The sequence below is a fragment of the Scyliorhinus torazame genome, chromosome 18 (assembly GCF_047496885.1).
Source record: "Scyliorhinus torazame isolate Kashiwa2021f chromosome 18, sScyTor2.1, whole genome shotgun sequence".
Classification (NCBI taxonomy): domain Eukaryota; kingdom Metazoa; phylum Chordata; class Chondrichthyes; order Carcharhiniformes; family Scyliorhinidae; genus Scyliorhinus; species Scyliorhinus torazame.
The window spans coordinates 64,553,497-64,574,698 of record NC_092724.1 but is presented as its reverse complement, the minus strand read 5'-3'; the positions used below and the strand labels follow the sequence as shown (position 1 = coordinate 64,574,698).

The window sequence follows — 21,202 nt, the reverse complement described above, 5'->3', positions numbered from 1 at the left end:
TTGCCCATGCACACTCCAAGTTTCCTGTACTGTGCGCTCTGTTCGCAACTGCGCATATGCGGCTTCTTTCTCAAGATGGCTGCCGCTCAGAACCTCCGACTTCCTCCGATTCAACCCTGCCTCTGCCTCGTGGTAAGTTATTGCACCATTTTTACTGATTTTGTTTTCTAAATGATGATTCTGTGTTTGTAGACTCAAAGTATCGATTTTGTTTTTGTTCGTAAGCAAGGCATTTTTGTATAGTGATTTCTAGAGTTAGATACTTATTTTGTGAAAGTTCTTCCCGCAAATTTTTATCAGACAATCCAGAAATTAATTGATCCTTTAACATAGTGTCCCTGAAATCAGCATAATCACAGCCTTGTGGTATTAACTTGAGATTTGTAATAAAATCAGAGATGGGCCCTCCATTTCTCTGACAAGAGTTAAATCTTTCCAGCATCTCACCAGACCGACTGTTACAGCGTTCATCATTTTTTTGGAGTATTACTTCTAGTTTGGTGTTGTCCTCACCTTCTAAGTAATTAAAGCAATTATAGATTTCTCTAGCTTCATGCCCTCCTGTTGAGAGTAGTAGGGCTATTTTTGTTGCGTCAGAGGCAGTGCTTAAATCATTAGCTGTGATAAATATTTGGAACAGCCGTTCAAACATTTTCCAGTTATAACTTAAATTCCCGGTTGTTTCCAGCTGCCATGGAGTTCCAACAAGTTCCATCGAATCAGTTCGTCGTCGAGGATCCATTTGCTGCGAAGTCTTCCACAGTCGAATATCCGGTTTAAGTTGGTGTCTCGCTAGCTTTCTGAAATCACTTCTGGTACCATATGTTATTCTCTAAGTCTGAATAAAGATTTCCAGTTAACACAGATACTTTATTCAGTGGGTTCATTCTGTTTCCAGAGCAAGAGGTATGACCAGTGAAGCTAAGGTAAACTGCCTATGCTGAGCTGTCTCTGTCTGCTGCTGCTTACTAGCCTTGTGCTTCTGAAAGAGACGGATCCTCCCTTGGGCTGGACCCTCTATACCCGTCTCTGATGCTGTGGCTGGTACATCTGTGCTGTAGTGCCTGGTGTATGTGCAGATGTATGCACAGATGTACAGATCACTACATGTGGCATTTTACATTCTCCCCGTGTCTGCGTGGGTTTCCTCTGCGTGCTCCTGTTTTTCCTCCAACAGTCCAAAGATGTGCAGGTTAGATGGTTTCATGATAAATTGCCTCTTCGTGTCTAAAGATGTGAAAGTTAGGTGGGGTTATGATGTTGCAGAGATAGAGCGGGGAAGTGGGCCACGGTTGGGTGCAGAGTCGGTGCAGACTTGATTGGCCGAATGGCCTCTTTTTGCACTGTCGGAATTCATTTGTTCTAACTGTCCAGATGTTAACCAGTATAAGGGAATGTCTGCAACACTGTTATACTTTGCTATACACTCAAATGCAGGCTCCCTTCAATCGAACATAGCGAGCCATTTGAAACGGGCAAAATACAGTTAGTCAACATAAGCATGGAGCCAAGTTTAATAGTGACCTATCTGAAGAGAGTTTGCAGCATTTTCCGCTTTGCTCTGTAATCAAATAGAATTGGCAAGGAAGGGAATTCACGCTGATTGCTCAGATAGTGAAGAACCATTTTAGGTAGCCCCGGGGGAATTACTTGTTGGAGAACCTGGTAAAATTCATATGACGTACAGAACAGCTCTGTGACTGGTCTGATTAGTGTCTGATAGAAGTGTAGCTTAAAGTAGACCTGTAGTTTATTGTGCTGACAGTCGTAGGGCAGTGAGATGGAGTATGACCAATGTGTGCAAATAAACAATGGCTGGTAACTATATGGATCAATATGTGATATTGCAGCTTTGGAAAGTGTGTGGAGGAGGGTCATTAGATTAATTCCCAGTTTAAACCGCCTTACTTATCAAAATAAGCGAAAAGCATAGACGTGGGGTGACATTGTGGAACAGTTGCTTAGCTTATTATTTAATGGCACAGTGGTTAGCAGTGCTGCCTCACAGCACCAGGGACTGGGGTTCATTTGCAGCCTTGGCTGACTTTCTGTGTGGAGCTTGCACATTTTTCCTGTGTCTGTCTGGGTTCCCTCCGGTTTCCTCCCACAGTCCAAAGATCAGAAGACCAAAAGGCATAGGAGCATAATTAGGCCATTCGACCCATCGAGTCAGCTCTGCCATTCAATCATGGCTGATATGTTTCTCATCCCCATTCTCCTGCCTTCTCCCCATAACTCCTGATCCCATTATCAATCAAGAACCTATCTATCTCTGACTGAAAGACACTCAGTGGTTTTGCCTCCACAGCCTTCTGCGACAAAGAGTTCCACAGATTCACCACCCTCTGGCTGAAGAAATTCCTCCTCATCGCTGTTTTAAAGGATAGTCCCTTCAGTCTGAGGCTGTGGCCTTGGGTTCTAGATTTTCCAACTAGTGGAAACATCCTCTCCACGTCCACTTTATCTAGGCCTCTCAGTATCCTGTAAGTTTCAATAAGATCCCCCCTCCTCCTTCTAAACTCCAATGAGCACAGGTCCAAAATCCTCAACCGTTCCTCATACGACAAGCTCTTCATTCCAGGGATCATTTTTGTGAACCGCCTCTGGACCCTTTCCAAGGCCAGCACATCCTCCCTTAGATACAGGGCCCAAAACTGCTCACAGTGCTCCGAATACTCTGACCAGAGCATTGTATAGCCTCAGAAGTACATCCCTGGTCTTGTATTCTAGCCCTTTCGAAATGAATGCTAACATTGCATGTCCCTTCCTAACTGCCAACTGAACCTGCAGTTAACCTCAAGAGAATTTTGAACTCGGACTCCCAAGTCCCTTTGTGCTTCTGATTTCCTGAGCCTTTTCCCATTTAGAAAATAGTCTATGCCTCCATTCTTCCTCCCAAAAGTACATAATCTCACATCTTTCCACATTGTATTCCACTGCTTTGTCCACTCTCCTAGCCTGTCCAAGTCCTTCTGCAACCTCCCTGCTTCCTCAGTACTACCTGCCCCTCCGCATATGTGCAGGTTAGGTGGATTGGTCATGCTGAATTGCCCCTTAGTGGCCAAAGATGTTCAGGTTAGGTGGGGTTATGGGGATACAGGAATAGGATGAGGGAGTAGGCCTAGGTAGGGTTCTCTTTCAGAGGGTTGGTGCAGAGTTGATAGGCCGAATGGCCTCCTTCGGCATTGTAGGTATTCTATGGTTCTAACACTGATTTTCTGAATTGCTTCACCCAAGAGCTTTACCTGGTTCCTTTTGAGGTGGAGATCACCTTATACAAGAGCTCGCTGGTGGGGAGAATTATCAGGGCCAGAGGGATCTCATGGATCACTTTCAATTAACTGAGGTCCTGGAGGAATTTCCAAGATTTGCTTCCCCAAATTGACATGGTTTTTAAAGTTTGCTCTTTTTGCCTCTCCCAACTGAATATGTGTTTTTTTGGGTGTAGTATGGAGTCTACAGGCACGATTGAACCAAATGGGAACGAGGTCCCATAACGAGTATATTTAACTGCGTGTTTCCTTGCACTCGCAGTGTTGAGAAACACAATCTATCTAACGCGACTTAGATACGGGGCCTCAGCGGGGAATGCACAGCCGAGGCTGCCCTTTGTCCCGTTCCCTGCACTGAGGAGCCCCGCTTGCCAAAGAGAGATGGGGACGCCACTTCTACCCCCACCCCGCACCCACGCAGGGCAAACCCCTGGTCCCAGCCCCACCGTGCACAAAATGCCAGCTTGGCACATTGGCAGTGTCAGGATGGCACCCAAGTGGCACTGCCAAGGTGCCAGGTTGGCACCAGCAGTGCCAGGGTGCTACCGTGCCCAAAGGGCAAGCACGTGGGGACCTCCGGCCCCCTGGGAGACGCCCACAAGTGCCGTTCCATCTGGTCCCCGTTTGTGGAGACCAGCACTGAACGGCCCTTGTCGAGGTCTTCAAGGGAAAGGGGATAGATCCCAATGCTTTGGTCACCTCAGGGAAAAGAATGAGACTAGCTGTCCCGTCTATTATGCAGATTTGCCAAAAAGTGATCCCGCCCACAATGGGCGGGCGGGCTTCACATCGTGAAGTCTCGCAAGATTGCGTTAGATCTCGTGAGGCATGGCGAGCCGGGTTAATCCTGGGAGTCTCCCAGCATTTACCGGCCATGTCGTGCCGCGACGCGCTGCGGGTGCAGCATGGCCGGTAGATTGCGTCCTACAGGCTAACTATTTTCTGGTTCCGCAGAGATAGATCTGGAAGTGGGTTTGGGAGCAAAGTGTGAGTATCTCATGTTGAGGCGGCTCCCGATGTGATCTCAGTTCTCAGCGATTTTGCTGGAGGCAGACTCTGACTGGCACTGCCCACCCACCCAGCCGGTAGCAGCAGGAAACTAATGAGATTCAATTCAGTCCCCAAATTGGTGACATTGCTGGGATCTTCCCAGTGGCGAATGGGCTTCCTGCTGAGGCTGGAGCCAGTAATTGACTGGAGATGGCAGGCCAAGGTTTCAGGGGGAAGTGGGATAGGGAAAGCAAGGCATCCTTTAAATCTAGCCTCCTCCCAGAGGATCTCCTCCCTAATGGACACATTTAATGTTCTTCCGTATTGACGCGCCGCTGCTTTCTCTAACCTACATAAACTGCACCCACCTGTCCCAGTTTGACTTCCGCCGGACGTAGAACCATGGAACCATAGAATTCCTTTCCGCCCATTGAATCTGCACTAGCCCTCTGAAAGAACACCCTACCGAGGCCCACTCCCCTACCCTATCCTCGTAATCCCACCTAACCTTTGGACATTAAGGGGCAATTTTGCACGGCCAATCCACCTAACCTGCACGTCTTTGGACCGTGGGAGGAAACTGGAGCACCCGGAGGAAGCCGACACAGGCACGGGGAAAACCTGCAAACTCCACACAGTCACCCAAGTTTGGAATTGAACCTGGTTCCCTGGCACTGTGAGGCAGCAGTGCTAACCATTGTATCACCGTGCCGCCCATCACTGTGAATTCTCCAATTTGGCCTGCCCATTCTCTGCTCCACTCACTGTCCTTAATTGGATGGGGCTCCAGGAGAAGCTTCTTAACTGGCTGCGATCTCTGCAAAATCCGGCCCTGTAAATTGTGGTGCAGACGACATGCTGAATATGATTGACTAAATGAACAAAGGGGTATTTTCCTATCTGTCAGCGCTTGTATATTTGGAAATAACCTCTCTCTACATAAAAATGCTTGAAGTAGAGACATTAATGGCAACATCCCATGCTTACAGCATTGAAACAATGTCTGGTATTATTTGAGGATAGGGATAGGTGTAATACATCGAAACATACTCACATAGAAAATAGAAGCAGGAGAAGTGCATTCGGCCCTTCGAGCCTGCTCCACCATTCATTATGATCATGCTGATCATCAAGTTCAATACCCTAATCTCGCCTTCCCCCTCATATCCCACGATTTCCTTTCGCCCCAAGTGTTATATCTAATTCCTTCTTGAAACTGCACAACGTTTTGGCCTCAATACTTTTTGTGGTAGTGAATTCCACAGATTCCCCACTCTCTGTGTGAAGAAATTTCTACCCACCTCAGTCCTGAAAGAGTATCGTCAAACTATGATCCCCTAGTTCTGGGCTCCCCCACAATTGGGAACATTCTTTCTGAATCAACCCGGTCTAATCCTGTTCGAATTTTATAAGTTTCTATGAGATTCCCCTCTCACTCTTCCAAAATCCTAACCGACTTCATATGACAGTCCCGCCATCGCAGGAATCAGCCTGGTAAACCTTTGCTGTACTCCCTTGATAGTAAGAACATCCTTCCTCAGATAAAGACATCAAAACTGTACACAATACTCCATCAACGCCCTGCACAATTGCAGTAAAGGTACTGCAGTAATTTCCTGCCTATACTCCACATGAGCTATTGGGAACATGGGGTGGGATTCTCCGCCAGCGGGCGTCTCTGTTTTGCCGGGGCCCGGGGTTTCCCGATGGCGTGGGGCTGCCCCACAATGGGAAACCCCATTGACCGGCCGGCGTAACGGAGAATCTCGCCGACGGGTCGGGGCAGAAATCGCGGCGGGACGGAGAATCCAGCCCATGGTGTTCCGTCGGCCCTTCATAATGAAGCAGGATGGTGGATCCAGGTAGGCATGCAGCCAGTGCTACTGATGGGTGAAATCCCTCTCAATACATTTGGATGTTGGAGGATCAAAGGAAAAGAAACCCATCCTTTAAAGCTGATCGATTTCTTCATCCAGCCACTAAGCCATTGATAGCAGAGTCATCATCCATTACAACCCAAGGCTATGGGGTGCCCGTGACAAAACTCTTCCATTTTGCCCTCATCACTCCTCACATTCAAAGTGGTCCTTTGAAGCCTATCTCTTCAACACTGCCATTCACCTCCCCTCCCCACTAATCCTTGACTACCAGTTACTGGTGCAATCTACTCCACCTCCAGGGATCTGATGGAATCTAAAGACAAGGGTGCCAACATTACATTAAGGGCATGTGATTTCCACAGCTCTTCACACTCTGGGTGTTCTTCATGTCTAGGTTTTCCATAGAAACATAGGGAAGAATTTTACGCTCACCCCGGGGGCGGGGAGGATGTAAGATTAAATGGACGGTCTGCCCCCCAGAATCCCAGATGCGATTTCACAGTTCAGCAGGCAGGGTCTTGGGCAGCCTTTCACTTATCAAGGCCGTTAAGTGCCCCCTTAAGGGCCCTTTCCCACCCAGCCTCATTTTTTTCGGCCAATCAATGCTCATGTGAGCGGTAAACTGTGTGCAGGTTGCACTTTCTCCCAGTGTCTTTGTGGGTTTCCTCCGGGTGCTCTGGTTTCCTCCCACAGTAAAAAGTTGTGCAGGTTAGGTGGACTGGTCGTGCTAAATTGCCCGTTACTGTCCAAAAGATGTTAGGTGGGGGTACGGGGATTGGGCGCGGTGGGAGGCAGTAAGGGGGGGGGGGTGGGGGGGGGTGGCGTGGGTTCCTCTTTCAGAGGGTCGGTGCAGACTCAATGGGCCAGATGGCCTCCTTCTGCACCGTAGGGATTCTACGAAAATGGCAGTGGGCTTCCGTGTGTCGGGCGTAGCGCATTATGCACTGACTCTCGGGATAGCAAACACCAAGCTCTCTCCACCCTTAAAATTCCACTGAGGAACAAACCCTTGAGCCTGTTAATACTCTAAGCCTTGGCTCCAGTCAAAAATCTGACCTCCAATTTACCATTCCCTGTTTAATCCTAATTTTCCTTGACTGGCTTGATTTGATTTATGTTTTTTTCCTGACCAAGTGGGAGTGCAGAAGAAGAGTACCAGAGTCATAATGTGTATTCTGCACACCTCAATGAGGATTTGACAAAGTTTGTAGCTGACTTGATAGAGATTAAATGCAGTGATTAATCAACGATCCCATTACTGGGGACTTCCGGGTGCGGCGATGACCAGCTAAGTCGCACGTTTCGGCAGCTCCCGGTGGAACGGACGTTTGGGCTCTTAAAAGGAGCCCCAACGGCAATTTAAACGGCTAAAAACACTGTGCGGTAAACTAGAAGGGAATCCCCCTGGACACGCATGGATAAAGGAGAGGATAGCAGTCGGATTGCGGAGGATCCTCTAGAGCAGCGGCAAGGAAGGCAAGCTCAAAGCAAGATGGCGTCTGAAGGTGGCCGTTTGTTATGGGGCCCAGACCAACAAGAGTTCCTGCGGCGCTGTGTGGAAGAGCTGAAAAAGGAATAGAAGAAGGAGTTGTTGGCCCCGATATTACAGGCGATTGAAGGGCTAAAGGAGGAGCAGAAGACTCAAGAGCAGGAGCTTCGGGTCGTGAAGGCAAAGGCTGCTGAAAACGAAGATGAAATACAAGGCCTGGTGGTGAAGACAGAGACGCACGAGGCGCAGCACAAAAGGTGTGTGGAAAGGCTGGAAGTACTGGAGAATAATTTGAGGAGGAAGAATTTAAGGGTTCTGGGTCTTCCTGAAGGCGTAGAAGGGGCGGACGTCGGGACATATGTGAGCACGATGCTTCACTCGCTAATGGGATCGGAGGCCCCGGCGGGCCCTTTGGAGGTGGAGGGAGCTTATCAAGTTATGGCGCGAAGACCAAGGGCAGGAGAAATACCTCGAGCCATAGTGGTGAGGTTTCACCGCTATAATGACAGAGAGATGGTCCTAAGATGGGCGAAGAAAACTCGGAGCTGCAGGTGGGAGCACGCGGTGATCCACGTATACCAGGATTGGAGTGCGGAGGTGGTGAGAAGGAGGGCAAGTTTTAATTGGGCTAAGGTGGTGCTTCACAAAAAGAAGATCCAGTTTGGAATGTTACAACCGGCGAGATTGTGGGTCACACACCAAGGGAAGCACCACTACTTTGAGACGGCAGAAGAGGCGTGGACTTTCATTGTGGACGAGAAGCTGGAATAGTCTGGCGAGAGAAAGAACTTTTGGGACAAAGTGGTGGGGTGATTATGTGGGGCGAGGAAAAAGGGGGGGGGATGATTTTTCAGTTTGTTAATCTTGCGATCCTGTAACTTTTCTCTCTTCCCCATGATGGGGGGGGGGGGAGAGTATGAGGAACTGTGGGCGCCGGTCATTAGGGGCGGGGCCGAGTGGGAAACGCGGGCTTTGTTCCCGCGCTATGGTAATTATGGCGGGAACAGGGACGCAGGAAGGAGGGGGCCTCGCACAGTGGGGGCCGAGGACAAGGGGGGAAGCCGAGGTCAGCCAGAGTTCGCTGACCTCTGGGAGCAACATGGGGGGTGCAATTACGCTAGGAAGGGATCTAGCGGTGGGGGGAGGGGAGGGGGGGGTTAACTGGGTTGCTGCTGCTAAGGAGAAGGGGGAGCTATTATGGGATGGGGTGGTCGAGGCGGGAGGGCGCCGTCGGGGGGATACACGGGTACGTGGGAACCGGGTGAGGAGCTGGGTTAAAAAAGGGGATGGCTAGTCGACAAGGGGGGGGGGGTAAAGAGCCCCCCAACCCGGCTGATCACGTGGAACGTGAGAGGGCTGAACGGGCCGATTAAAAGGGCACGGGTACTCGCACACCTAAAGAAATTAAAGGCAGATGTGGTTATGTTGCAGGAGACGCATCTGAAACTGATAGACCAGGTCAGACTACGTAAAGGATGGGTGGGGCAGGTGTTTCATTCGGGTTTGAATGCGAAGAACAGGGGGGTGGCTATCTTGGTGGGGAAACGGGTACTGTTTGAGGCAAAGACCATAGTGGCGGATAGTGGGGGTAGATATGTGATGGTGAGTGGCAGATTGCAAGGGGAGGCGGAGGTTCTGGTGAACATATATGCCCCGAACTGGGATGATGCAAATTTTATGAGGCGTATGTTGGGACGTATCATGGACCTGGAGGCGGGAAAGTTGGTAATAGGGGGAGATTTCAATACGGTGCTTGATCCAGGCCTGGACCGATTGAGGTCCAGGACCGGGAGGAGGCCGGCAGCGGCCAGGGTACTCAAGGACTTCATGGAGCAGATGGGAGGGGTGGACCCCTGGAGATTTAGTAGGCCTAGGAGTAAGGAGTTCTCATTTTTCTCCCATGTCCACAAAGTATATTCACGGATAGACTTTTTTGTCTTGGGAAGGGCACTGATTCCGAAGGTGACAGGGACGGAATATACGGCCATAGCTATTTCGGACCACGCTCCACATTGGGCAGACCTGGAGGTAGGAGAGGAAAAAGAACAGCACCCACTCTGGAGAATGGATATGGGCTTATTGGCGGATGAGGGGGTATGTTTAAGGGTGAAGGGGTGCATCGAAAGGTACTTGGAGCTTAATGACAATGGGGAGGTTCAGGTGGGAGTGGTCTGGGAGGCATTGAAGGCGGTGGTTAGAGGGGAACTGATATCCATAAGGACACATAAAGGGAAACAAGAGGGTAAAGAAAGGGAGCGATTGCTGAAAGAACTCTTGAGGGTGGACAGGCAATATGCGGAGGCACCGGAGGAGGGACTGTACAGGGAAAGACAAAGGCTACATGTGGAGTTTGACCTGCTGACCACGGGTAAGGCGGAGGCGGACACAGTGGAGGAGGGCACAGGGTGTACAGTATGAGTATGGAGAGAAGGCGAGTCGGCTACTGGCCCACCAATTGAGGAAGAGGGGAGCAGCGAGGGAGATAGGTAGGGTGAGAGATGAGGAGGGAGAGATGGAACGGGGAGCGGAGAGAGTGAACGGGGTGTTCAAGGCATTTTATGAGAAGTTATATAAGGCTCAGCCCCCGGAAGGGAAGGAGGGAATGATGTGTTTCTTGGATCAGCTGGAATTCCCTTAGGTGGAGGAGCAGGAGAGGGTGGGACTGGGAGCACAGATTGAGATGGAGGAGGTGGTAAAAGGGATTGGGAGCATGCAGGCGGGGAAGGCCCCGGGACCGGACGGATTCCCGGTGGAATTTTATAGGAAGTATAGGGACTTGCTGGCCCCGCTTCTGACGAGAACCTTTAACGAGGCTAGGGAAAGGGGGCAGCTGCTCCCGACTATGTCGGAGGCAACGATATCGCTCCTTTTGAAGAAGGAAAAAGACCCGCTGCAGTGTGGGTCCTACAGGCCCATTTCCCTTTCAAATGTAGATGCTAAGCTCTTGGCCAAGGTGATGGCGACGAGGATAGAGGACTGTGTCCCCGGGTGGTCCACGAGGATCAAACTGGGTTCGTTAAGGGGAGACAGCTGAACACGAACATACGGAGGTTGCTAGGGGTAATGATGCTACCCCCACCAGAGGGGGAGGCGGAGGTAGTGGTGGCGATGGACACCGAGAAAGCATTCGACAGAGTGGAGTGGGATTATCTGTGGGAGGTGCTGAGGAGATTTGGTTTTGGAGAAGGGTATATCGGATGGGTACAGCTGCTGTATGGGGCCCCGGTGGCGAGCGTGGTCACGAACAGACAGAGGTCTGATTACTTCCGTCTTCATAGAGGGACGAGGCAGGGGTGTCCCCTGTCTCCGTTACAGTTTGCATTGGCGATTGAGCCCCTGGCCATAGCACTGAGGGGCTCCAGGAAGTGGAGGGGAGTGCTCAGGGGAGGAGAAGAACACCGGGTATCCCTGTATGCAAATGATTTATTGCTGTATGTTGCGGACCGGGTGGGTCCACAGGGGTGTTTTTGTATAAATATTTGTACTAGGCTATGTATATTGGACTGTTTGATTTTATTTTGGAGAGTTATTATTTTTGATAGGGCAGTTGCCATTTAGTTTATATATTATTTATTTATTTGTTAAAAAAGGCCACTTTATTTATACTGTTTTACTGTTGTAAAAAGAAAAACCTTTGTATTGTTTTGTTTGGCCAAAAAATCTGAATAAAATATATTTTTTAAAAAACGATCCCATTACTGTGTATCATGCCAGGGTGGGTAGGCGGTGATTGAGATAGGCCTTGGCCTTTTTTTGTGCAACAATTTTGATGTTCCTATGAAATAACTTGGCGAGCAGTGTGCATAGTATTACTGAACCTACCAACAAACCTTACAGTCCGCCTCAGGAAAGAGTTGAAGTTGCATCCTCCCGCGTTAATGCTGCCCTCAGAACCTTCTTTATTCTTTAGCTTTGATTGGCAGCAATAGACAATACCTTCTCCAATCATAATCTGGAGTAAAAAAACAAACAAACACAGAAAAAGAATCATGAAAACCATGAAAATATCATGGCCCTGATTTCCGGTCACTGGTGGAGTGTGCGTGCCCATGACTGACCGCGTTTTACACTGGAGCCTTCGCGCACCCACCCCAGTTCTAGTTGGACTCCCATGATGAACCGAGTTGAGAGGCCAAGTGGACAGTGTAATTCCAGTGTTTTTGTCATCAACTGAAGTCACAACTCTTAAGGATCACCTCATTAAATGATGTTTTTTTTAATGGATTTGTCACCCAAAACACTGCACAGCCTCACCTTCTGGCAAGATTGTCATCCCCCACCCCTGACAATGTTCACTCTTCCCTCACTCACCTCGATACTATTCACACCCCCACCCCCAACAATGCTCACTCCTTCCTTCATCCCTAATAATTCTCACATGCCTCGCACATCCCTGACAACGTTCACCCCAGCACCCCCAAAAATATTCAGCCCCTCCCTCATCCTCAACAATGACCAACCCCTCCCTCATCCCTGATAATTCTCACCACTCCCCCACTTTCGAAAATGTTCACTCCCTCCCTCACCCTCGACAATGTCTGCACCATCTTTCACCCGTGACAATGTCCACTCCATCCCTCACCCTCCGAAAATTCTCACCTCTCTGAGATATTTCCTTGGGTGGGAGGGTGAGGGGTAGGAGCCCTGCCACCTTCCCTATTCTGCCCTGAATAAGTCTGGGACAGGGAGGCTCATGGGAAATGCCCATTTGGTGGCCTGATTCTGCTACAATGGCATTCAACCAGTAGCAGGCAGGGAAGTTTCCACCTAGGAAGCCTGTAAAATAAACCTTGGCATGTCTGAGTACAGACTCCCAGGGGGCAGCCTCTTGTTCAAAGGCATTCGGTGCTTGATCAAAGGACCCGGCATCAGGAAGGGGAGGAAGTATCCACTAAGAAGCAGGCCGTTCCTTGCCTCTGATTCCCACGGCCCCATTCCCACCATCACTCACCTATAGCCTGGGTCCCTTGGCAGTCCTCGGCCTTGGGCAGATGCATTACCAGCAGCTACCACAACTCTCCCAATGACACGGTTGGCAATGTACAGGTGTTGGCCTCTGGTTGGCCGGCAACTCATACAGGCTAAGATTTCCGCCCCAGGGTCCTTGGTCCTATGGAAGCCCCACCTCTGGCCACTTAAGGGGCAATTATTTGGGTGAGCCTTCTCCAAAGGGGGTGGTTAAAGCTCTTGCCAATTCTGCAGCTGGCGAGCAAAATCAACATGACCTACACAAAGTTCTAGGCCTTCTGAACAAAACACTTGGATCTATATGTGGGCAGCACGGTAGCGCAAGTGGCTAGCACTGTGGCTTCACAGCGCCAGGGTCCAAGGTTCGATTCCCCGCTGGGTCACTGTGCGGAGTCTGCACGTTCTCCCCGTGTCTGCGTGGGTTTCCTCCGGGTGCTCCGGTTTCCTCCCACAGTCCAAAGACGTGCAGGTTAGGTGGATTGGCCATGCTAAATTGCCCTTAGTGTCCATAAAGGTTGGGAGGGGTTAATGGGTTACGGGGATAGGGTGGAAGTGAGGGCTTAAGTGGGTCGGTACAGACTCGATGGGCCGAATGGCCTCCTTCTGCATTGTATGTTCTATGTTCTATATTGTATCTTTATCATGACAAGTGCCCCACACCAGGAAGGGGAGAGAGGTGGAACCGCACCAACCAAAAGTTAGGACAGAATTCGGGCAGATGACTCAGAGAATGGTTTGCCACAATTTGAAGTTCATGAGCCTAAAGATTTGGGAAGGCCTGACTGTGCTGGGGGATCAGTCTTCACCCAGAACGTCAAGATCTGCATGGCAGTTTGAGACATCTGCAGATCGTACGGGATTCTGATTTAAATGTTTCTTCATCAATTATATGTGGGGAGTTCTCCCAATCCCTCTGTCATTTCAGAGAACGTTTGTGTGGCAAACCAGAGAAACAGCTGCTTCTGCCATTTCTGCCCCATCTCTGCCTCAGTACAGGGGGATTTGGGGAGAGGACTTGTCAAACTTTAACCCAATAACTGGGAGACCTCACAACACCCCAATACGTGGGTTACCACTTTGTTTTTGAGGCTTGAGCAACCATCTTCACCCCAGAATGTTGCTCACATGCCCTCAATGAAAATACTACTGAGAGTGCTGAGAGGAAAAAAGGTTCTATCAACTAATCCGAAGATTATACGCTGTAACCTCCCCAGTCTAGAATGCATCGTTTCTGAATTTCAAAATTTTCTGGATTATAGAATGGTGTTCGAATGCATCATCACAAATATGTGAACCACAAAACATCCTAAGTATTTACCTGGAGCATAAAACAGTGATAAAACATGAGACAGTAGCAATAAAAATTGTTTCTTCCACGTTTCTGCTCCCAAACTATTGTGTTGAGATGGGGCCATGAGGTGCTTAGGTCTGTTCAAAACATGTCTGGACAATTGGTGTTTCAGAACAGTGGATTTCTGGACTGGGGAGGTTACAGTGCAAGAGGGCAAATTTACTGTCGCCTTCAGGGCACTTGACTGGGGGAACCCTCTTTCCCAGAGTGCGATAGAGATGATATAGTGAAGTCAGCCAGTGTTCCATGTTACATCCAGTTGCAGTACTTAAGGTGATTAAATTATTTTATTCCCTTGATAAAGAGAAGCTATTCCCACTGCTCAATGAGTGGCGAACAAGGGGGCCAAACCTTAAAATTAGAAGGAGGTCATTCAGAAACCTTGTCAGGAAAGACTTCTAAAAAACGGCAGGGGAGACCTCGAACTCTCTCCCACAAAGATCTGAGGTCGAGGTCAACTGAAATGTTCAAAACTGAGATTGAAATATTTGTAATGAGTTAAGACATAAGAAATCAAGGTGAGCAATTGGGGCTGAGGGACAGCTCAATAATTGTCTACTTGTGTGCTGGAGACACTCTAGGGGCTGAATGGCCTCTTGCTGTTGCTGTGTCATTATCAAGCAGTATTCACTGAATGAAATTTAAGTTACTTACAGAGGCTGCTGGTCCAGCAAATGCTAAGCTGAGGAGCATCAGCAAAGGGATGAGTTCTTCACTGGATTCCACATAGGGCATGCTCAGTGCACGATCATAGCACTGAAAACCCACTTTGGCTGGTCTGAACAGATCCGTCAGCTCCAGGAAGTAAAGTGTAACGATTGATGAAGCCACGATAGGAAGCTGCAATATGAATAATAAATGTTATAGCTCAGCACAACACTAACTTAAATTTGATCACCACCAGTGATTAGCACTGCTCCTTCACAGGGCCGGGGGCCCAGGCTCGATTCAGGCCTTGGGTGACTGTTTGTGTGGAGTCTGTACATTCACCCCGTGTCTGCATGGGTTTCCTCCTGGTTCTCCAGTTTCCTCCCACAGTCCAAAGATGTGCAGTTTAGTTGTATTGGCCATGATAAATGCGTGTGCAGGGTTACAGGGATAAGACGAGAGATTGGGCATAGGTAAAGTGCTCTTTTGGAGGGTTGGTGCAGACCCGATGGGCTGAATGGTCTCGTTCTGCACTGTCAGGATTCTTTGGATTCTATTGAAACAATGGGTCAAAAAGCAGCTTATTACATTTGAATATACTTCTCTCAGAATAAGACCCATGCAAGCCCCACCATTGATGTCAGCATGGTCTTGAGGGAGGACTGCTCTGTTGAAGGTACGATTGTTCTTTCAGCTGCACCAAGGTCTCATCTTCCTGTTCAGGTGGATGTAAAGATCGCATGGCCGCTATTGCAAGAAGTGCTTAAAATTCTCCCAGCAAATGTGAATGGTCTTCATAAATAATTGGTTCTAAATGCAAAGATGTGCCCGGTATACCTTGCATCCTCGGCGATTAGTGGTGGCACGGTGGTGCAGTGGTCAGCACTGCTGCCTCACGGTGCCGAGGACCCGGGTTTGACCCCAGCCCCGGGTCACTGACCATGTGGAGTTTGCACGTTCTCCCTGTGTCTGTGTGGGTCTCAGCCCCACAACCCAAAGATGCGCAGAGTAGATGGATTGGCTATGTTAAATTGCCCATTAATTGAAAAAAAAATGTTTTGGATGATTAGTCCTCACCAACAATGGAGTGGCTTATAGGGCCAGATTTTGATGCCTCTGTCCATGCAGAAAGGCATGGGTCAGGATTTAAAATGGCAGGTGGGGCCCGTCTCTGGAATTCCCACCCCCATTCCTGTTAAGTGGGATTTTTAAGGGTGTGATATAATGGTGTTGGTCGGGAGGCTATACACAACAATCTCACCCTTGCTTTGGGAATTTTAGATCAGTTGCTATTCCCATGGAGATGATCACACTTTGGTCGGCAACATGGTTTGTGTCACTCTGAGGAGTTGTGAATTATTGACAAACACCTTCACATGTCACAATGGGATGCTGTATAATGAGTTGAGTATGTTTTAAATAGAGTGATTGCTGATGGACAATCTTTAAAAAAAAGTGACCATTATGTCGATCAACATTGTGAAAATGGAAAAATCTTCAGATGCATTCAACAATATTAAGATTCAGGTTATAATATGTTAGTTGAAACCTCTGCTTTGATCTTTACATTGATTGAAAGCCCAGTCATTTGTTGAATCTGTGAAATAATTGAACAGATCATAGAATTTACAGTGCAGAATGAGGCCATTCGGCCCATCAAGTCTGCCCTTTGAAGGAGCACCCGACTTAAATCCACACCTCCACCCTGTCCCCATAACCTAGTAGCCCCACCTAACCTTTTTGGGCCCTAAGGGCAGTTTAGCATGGCCAATCCACCTAATCGGCACAGCTCTGCACTGTGGGAGGAAACCGGAGCACCTAGAGGAAGGCCGTGCAGACACGGGGAGAACATGCAAACTCCACACAGCCAGTCACCCGAGGCCAGAATTGAACCTGGGTCCCTGGCGCTGTGAGGCAGCAGTGCTAACCACTGTGCCATCTTGTCGCCCATTGGCTGGCTTCTTTGACTGAAACTCAGTCATCTGTTCCATTTTAATGTATTCGGTTCTAGAGTTTTTTTTGACTCAGTTGTGCAAGTGAATCTCATTACGAATGCTTGGGTGACCTTAAACCAACATAATGGTTTCAGCTCAGCAGATACTGTTGATAGAGCTTTGAAGCAGACTGTGAGCTTTGTTTTTATTGACAGTTTTATGACATCTTAAGAGGACTACGGTTTTAAAAAAAAATGTTTTTGAATTGCTGTTTATTTATTGTGACAGTTTAATGAGAAATTTAAAGACTTTCCAATGTTATTATAGTACTCATGTTCTGTCCTTAGTGAATACTTAGCAAGTAGGCATGGGGGGGTGGGGTTAGCACTAAGGTGCTTATCCCTTATCTAGTTAACCGTGCCGATGTTTCAGCAAATTAACTGGATGTCCGAACCTGCCCACCTCAGAATTTGCTCATACTTCTTCCCCACCTCTGCCCTTCTTAAGGAGATGAAGGCCCTGACTCCAGCCCAACCCACCATCCCACCATGAAAATAGGATGGGCTGGCACTGCAGACAGGAGGAGGGTTTGCTTTGTCAGGAAAATCCGAGCCATTGTCTTTATCATGAAAATTCACGGGAGTGTAATCAGAAACAGATTCAACCGGAGCCAGAGGAGATATTGGGGCAGTTGTCCAACTTCTTGGTCTATGTTTTAAGAATCGTCTGAAAGGAAGACCAGAGGTAGCGAGGCAAAGGGATTTTGGGGTGGAACTCCTTGGCTAATGACTTAGGCTGATGAAGGCACCATCACTAATCGTGGAGTGATTAACATCAGGGGTGCTCAAAATGCCTGAATTAGCAGAGTGCATATATCATGGAGGGTTGTGAGGCTGGAGGAGACGAGAGAGATAGAGGGTGATATGGTCATGGCGGGATTTGAAAACGCTGATTAGAATTTTAAATTGAGACATTGCTTGAGCAGGGTAGATCAACAGACACGGGGGTGATGAGAAGCTGATCAAGACAGTATTAAACAATTAAGTCTGGAAGATTCAGAGGCATGGATGAGGTTTTCAGTAAGATTCATGTAGGGACTGTGGTGTTCTTCGTGTTGCTAAATTCAGGATGGTCGGCGTAGTGTTCACAAGACCACAAAATAGCTTTAACTTGAACAAAGCTGTAAATTTATAAACACTTCTAATTTGGATTCGACATGTACTCCTAAATAATATACAGTTGATAATTAACATATAATCTACACTCATCTACAACTAATCTCGACACTATTATAAACTATGATCTGCTCTCACTCACACTATCTTTCCTTCAGTCTGCACTCAAGGCTCCAGCTTTCATCTTCACTTTTCTTCCCACAAGGCTTAGCTGCAATGTCTTATATACTTGTAACTCTAACTCCCTCTAATGTATAATCTAGATGTTTCATTAACCCTCTTACCACAGGGACCCTCCCAGGTCTGCATGCTTGCTGAAACAAGTGTGCACCTTGAGGAGGAGACTTCAGGTTATTTTCACAGGGTGCCCATCAGCCGGATGTTTTTCAAAGTTGTTGGCGAGCTGTGTGGATGGACAGGGCATCTGCTTATATCCATTTCATCTTGAGGAGTATGACAACCTGTTCCCAGCCCAGGCCAGGCTGAAGATCAAAACATTTTGTGATCTGTGTGTCTCAGTTCCTCACTGCGCAATTACTGGGAAATCTCAGGTCACGTATACCGCGTGACTCTCCACCAAACACAGGACCAATCGTTCTTTTGCTCATTTATGTCATTCAGGAAGCGGGTTTTTTAATCTCCCTGTCATTTTCTGGTAATCTGTCCCTGGGTAAATATCTTCTAAAATGGAAAGAGCGCAATTAATTGGACGATGCTGCTGGTTCTGCAGCAATTTGGCATATCCTGTTAGTAAAATGTTGCATTGAACACTGAGAAGCTGAAAATGACAATGGGTCGCGATTCTTCTGAAAGTTTTCAAAGTGTGGTAGCGAGCGGGAATTGCCGCGAGCTTCCTGGTGCTCAGTCTAGCGAGACCGGCAATGCTATTCAACATTAATTGGTTCACTTAACGAGGCCGCATGGGCTTCTTGCCGCAAATGAAGGCTTGCCAGCTGATTCGGCAGCCCCCCGCTAACAAGGTCGAGCAGCACTTGAGCTGCACTTGCCACTGCCAAACTGACCCTGACCGGCACGGCGCAATCCCCGCCCCTGCTTGGAAATCGGCACTGGAGAATTCGGCAGCCCATGTCGGAGCGGCGGGGCGGGTTTCACGCCGCCCCCCCCAGCGATTCCCCGACCTGGCGGGGGGTTGGAGAATCCCGCCTGTGGTGAACCATTATGGGATGTAAGGTAGGACCCGCACTACAGGTTCGCCGGTAGCCCCTGCCGGCTGGCTCCGCCCACTAAGAACTGTATAAATATGTGTGACCTCCATTGCCCTGCCATTTCGCCAGCTGCAGCAGGAGGCCACGCATCTGACTGCAATAAAGCCACAGTTGTACCCAATCTGCGTCTTTGTGCAATTGATTGCGCATCACCGCCCATTGATCCTCACCACCTTTGAGGAACGTGCCCTTGGAAGTGACCGGTGTGGCCAAGGACAGGGCGGTCACCAATGGGAGGCTGGCGGAAGCTGCAGAGGTGAGGAACCATCAGGCTCCATCCGGGGACCTGTCAAACGTGAGTTGTTACTGCCTTACTGACTGACCCATCCCTCCCACTGACCACATGTCTATTCATCCGCAGGTCCTCCAGCCGATGGCGCCGGCCCACCCCAGCAGATGATGGGTGTGGAAGAGCAATCAGCAAACAGGCAGGGGTCAGACGATGGCATAAATTGAGGAGCACAGGCGCTCAGCTCCCTGCAGGTTATCACCTCTCCCCTGCCCTCGACAGATAGTGTCGACACAGTCCCAGCACCCTGGAGTGATGGAACACAGAAACTGGGAGGGTGGGACTCGGGGTGGGGGTGGGTATGGAAGGGATGACGGACCAGGCCACGGCCTAAGTGAATCGGGCGAGTATGAGGGCCTCCATGGCCTTCCGGGCTTGCCAGACCCTTGCCATCGCCGCCTATCCTGCAGCCTCCGGCTGGCCCTCTGGTTCCTCACTGGGCTTGTCCTCCAGCCGCAACTGGTCCAGTGCCACCTCATCATCCTCGTTCTCCTCCTTGGAGGTGGCCACATGTTCCTAATCGCAACCTCCAGCTTGTCACCCGGCTGCTGTGCGAGGTTGTGGAGGGAAGAGCAGACCAGCAGGCAACTCTCTGTGGAGTGTACTGCAGGGCACCACCAGAGCGGTCGAGGCATTGGAACGGCATCTTGAAGAGTCGGATGCACCGTTCAATGACAGCCCGGGTGACCACATGGACCTCGTTGTAACGGGTCTCCGCTCAGTCTCCAGCCTCCTTACTGGCGTCATTAGTGAGATCCTCAGCTGGTTCCCCTTAACCCCAAGAGCCAGTGCCCATCCTGGGGTTGTCCTTGAAGAGGCCTGGGATGACCGTCTGCTCCAGGATGGAGCTGACGTGGACACTCCCTGGTCACACATGAGCTGTATGTTGAGGGAGTTGAACCCCTTTCTATTAACACAGGGCACATCCAGGTGGTCCCGTGCGCACAGGGCCACGTACATGCCATCTATGACACCTTAGACATGGGGCATCCCGGCAATGGTGGATAAATCTGCTGCCCGGGCATCTTGCTGGGCTTGGTCCATGTCAAAGTGATGTACTTTTCCAGCTGGGCGGGGCAGCACGGTGGCGCAGTCGTCAGCACTGCTGCCTACGGTGCTGAGGACCCAGTTCGATCCTGGCCCTGGGTCACTGTCTGTGTGGATTTTGCACATTCTCCCCAAGTTTGCGTGCGTTTCACCCCCACAACCCAAAGATGTGCAGGCTAAGTGGATTGGCCACGCTAAATTGCCCCTCAATTGGGAAGGAAAGAATTGGGTCCTCTAAATTTATTTTTTTTTTAAAGAAAAAAAATGTTTTCCAGCCTGTCGGATGCAACTGTGGGCTGTGGCCTGTGAAATACCACACAGGTCGTGCTTGAGCCTGGAATAATCCCGAGGGGTCCACAAGGACATGGCACAGGTGCCCCACCGTCTCCTAGTTACACGCACTGTCCATCATCTGTTCAAATGACCAGCGACACTTATAGACCCTAGGTTTCCGCGAGACTCCCCTTCTGGATCCCTCCCTGGCCTGATGGGCGGCCAGGTCCTCAGGGCGTGGGGCGAGGTCTGGCACATGGACGCCGCCTCGAGCATCTGCAGACGCTGCTGCCGCGGTCTAGCCGCCTGTCCTAGCAGAGGCAGCACGAGGGCAAGTTCTGAGTCCAAAATCCATGCTATAGCGTTCAATATCTGCAAGGTATTGGGAGAAGGTGTGGGACTGACGAACAGCAGCAGCTCCCACCCCGAGTCCCTCCATTGAACCCCCCCCTCCCACCCGGAACCTCTTGCTCACGCACACCTGGCCGCAGTGGGCTCCCCCTCACAAGACCCCAGACCCTGTACCCCAGACACCTGCACATAACGTCACCTGGATCGGGTGCTAGTCCACTCCTCGTGGCACTCATCCACCCTCTGGCCATGGACATCTCCACGGAGCTGTGTAGGATGCTCTGGATGTTCGAATGTTAACTGATGCTT

General features: G+C 49.5%; 1 protein-coding gene across 1 annotated transcript in view; it reads right to left on the bottom strand.

Annotated features, from left to right (window-relative positions):
* plppr3a (phospholipid phosphatase related 3a) overlaps positions 1–21,202 on the bottom strand; it is a 271,797-nt gene that overhangs the window by 49,871 nt on the left and 200,724 nt on the right. Inside the window, exons 3-4 of the mRNA XM_072482829.1 lie at positions 14,605–14,790; positions 11,454–11,583 (exon numbers count right to left, since the gene is read on the bottom strand). Of these exons, the coding sequence (XP_072338930.1) occupies positions 11,454–11,583; positions 14,605–14,790 (316 nt within the window). The remainder of the gene's footprint in view (positions 1–11,453; positions 11,584–14,604; positions 14,791–21,202) is intronic.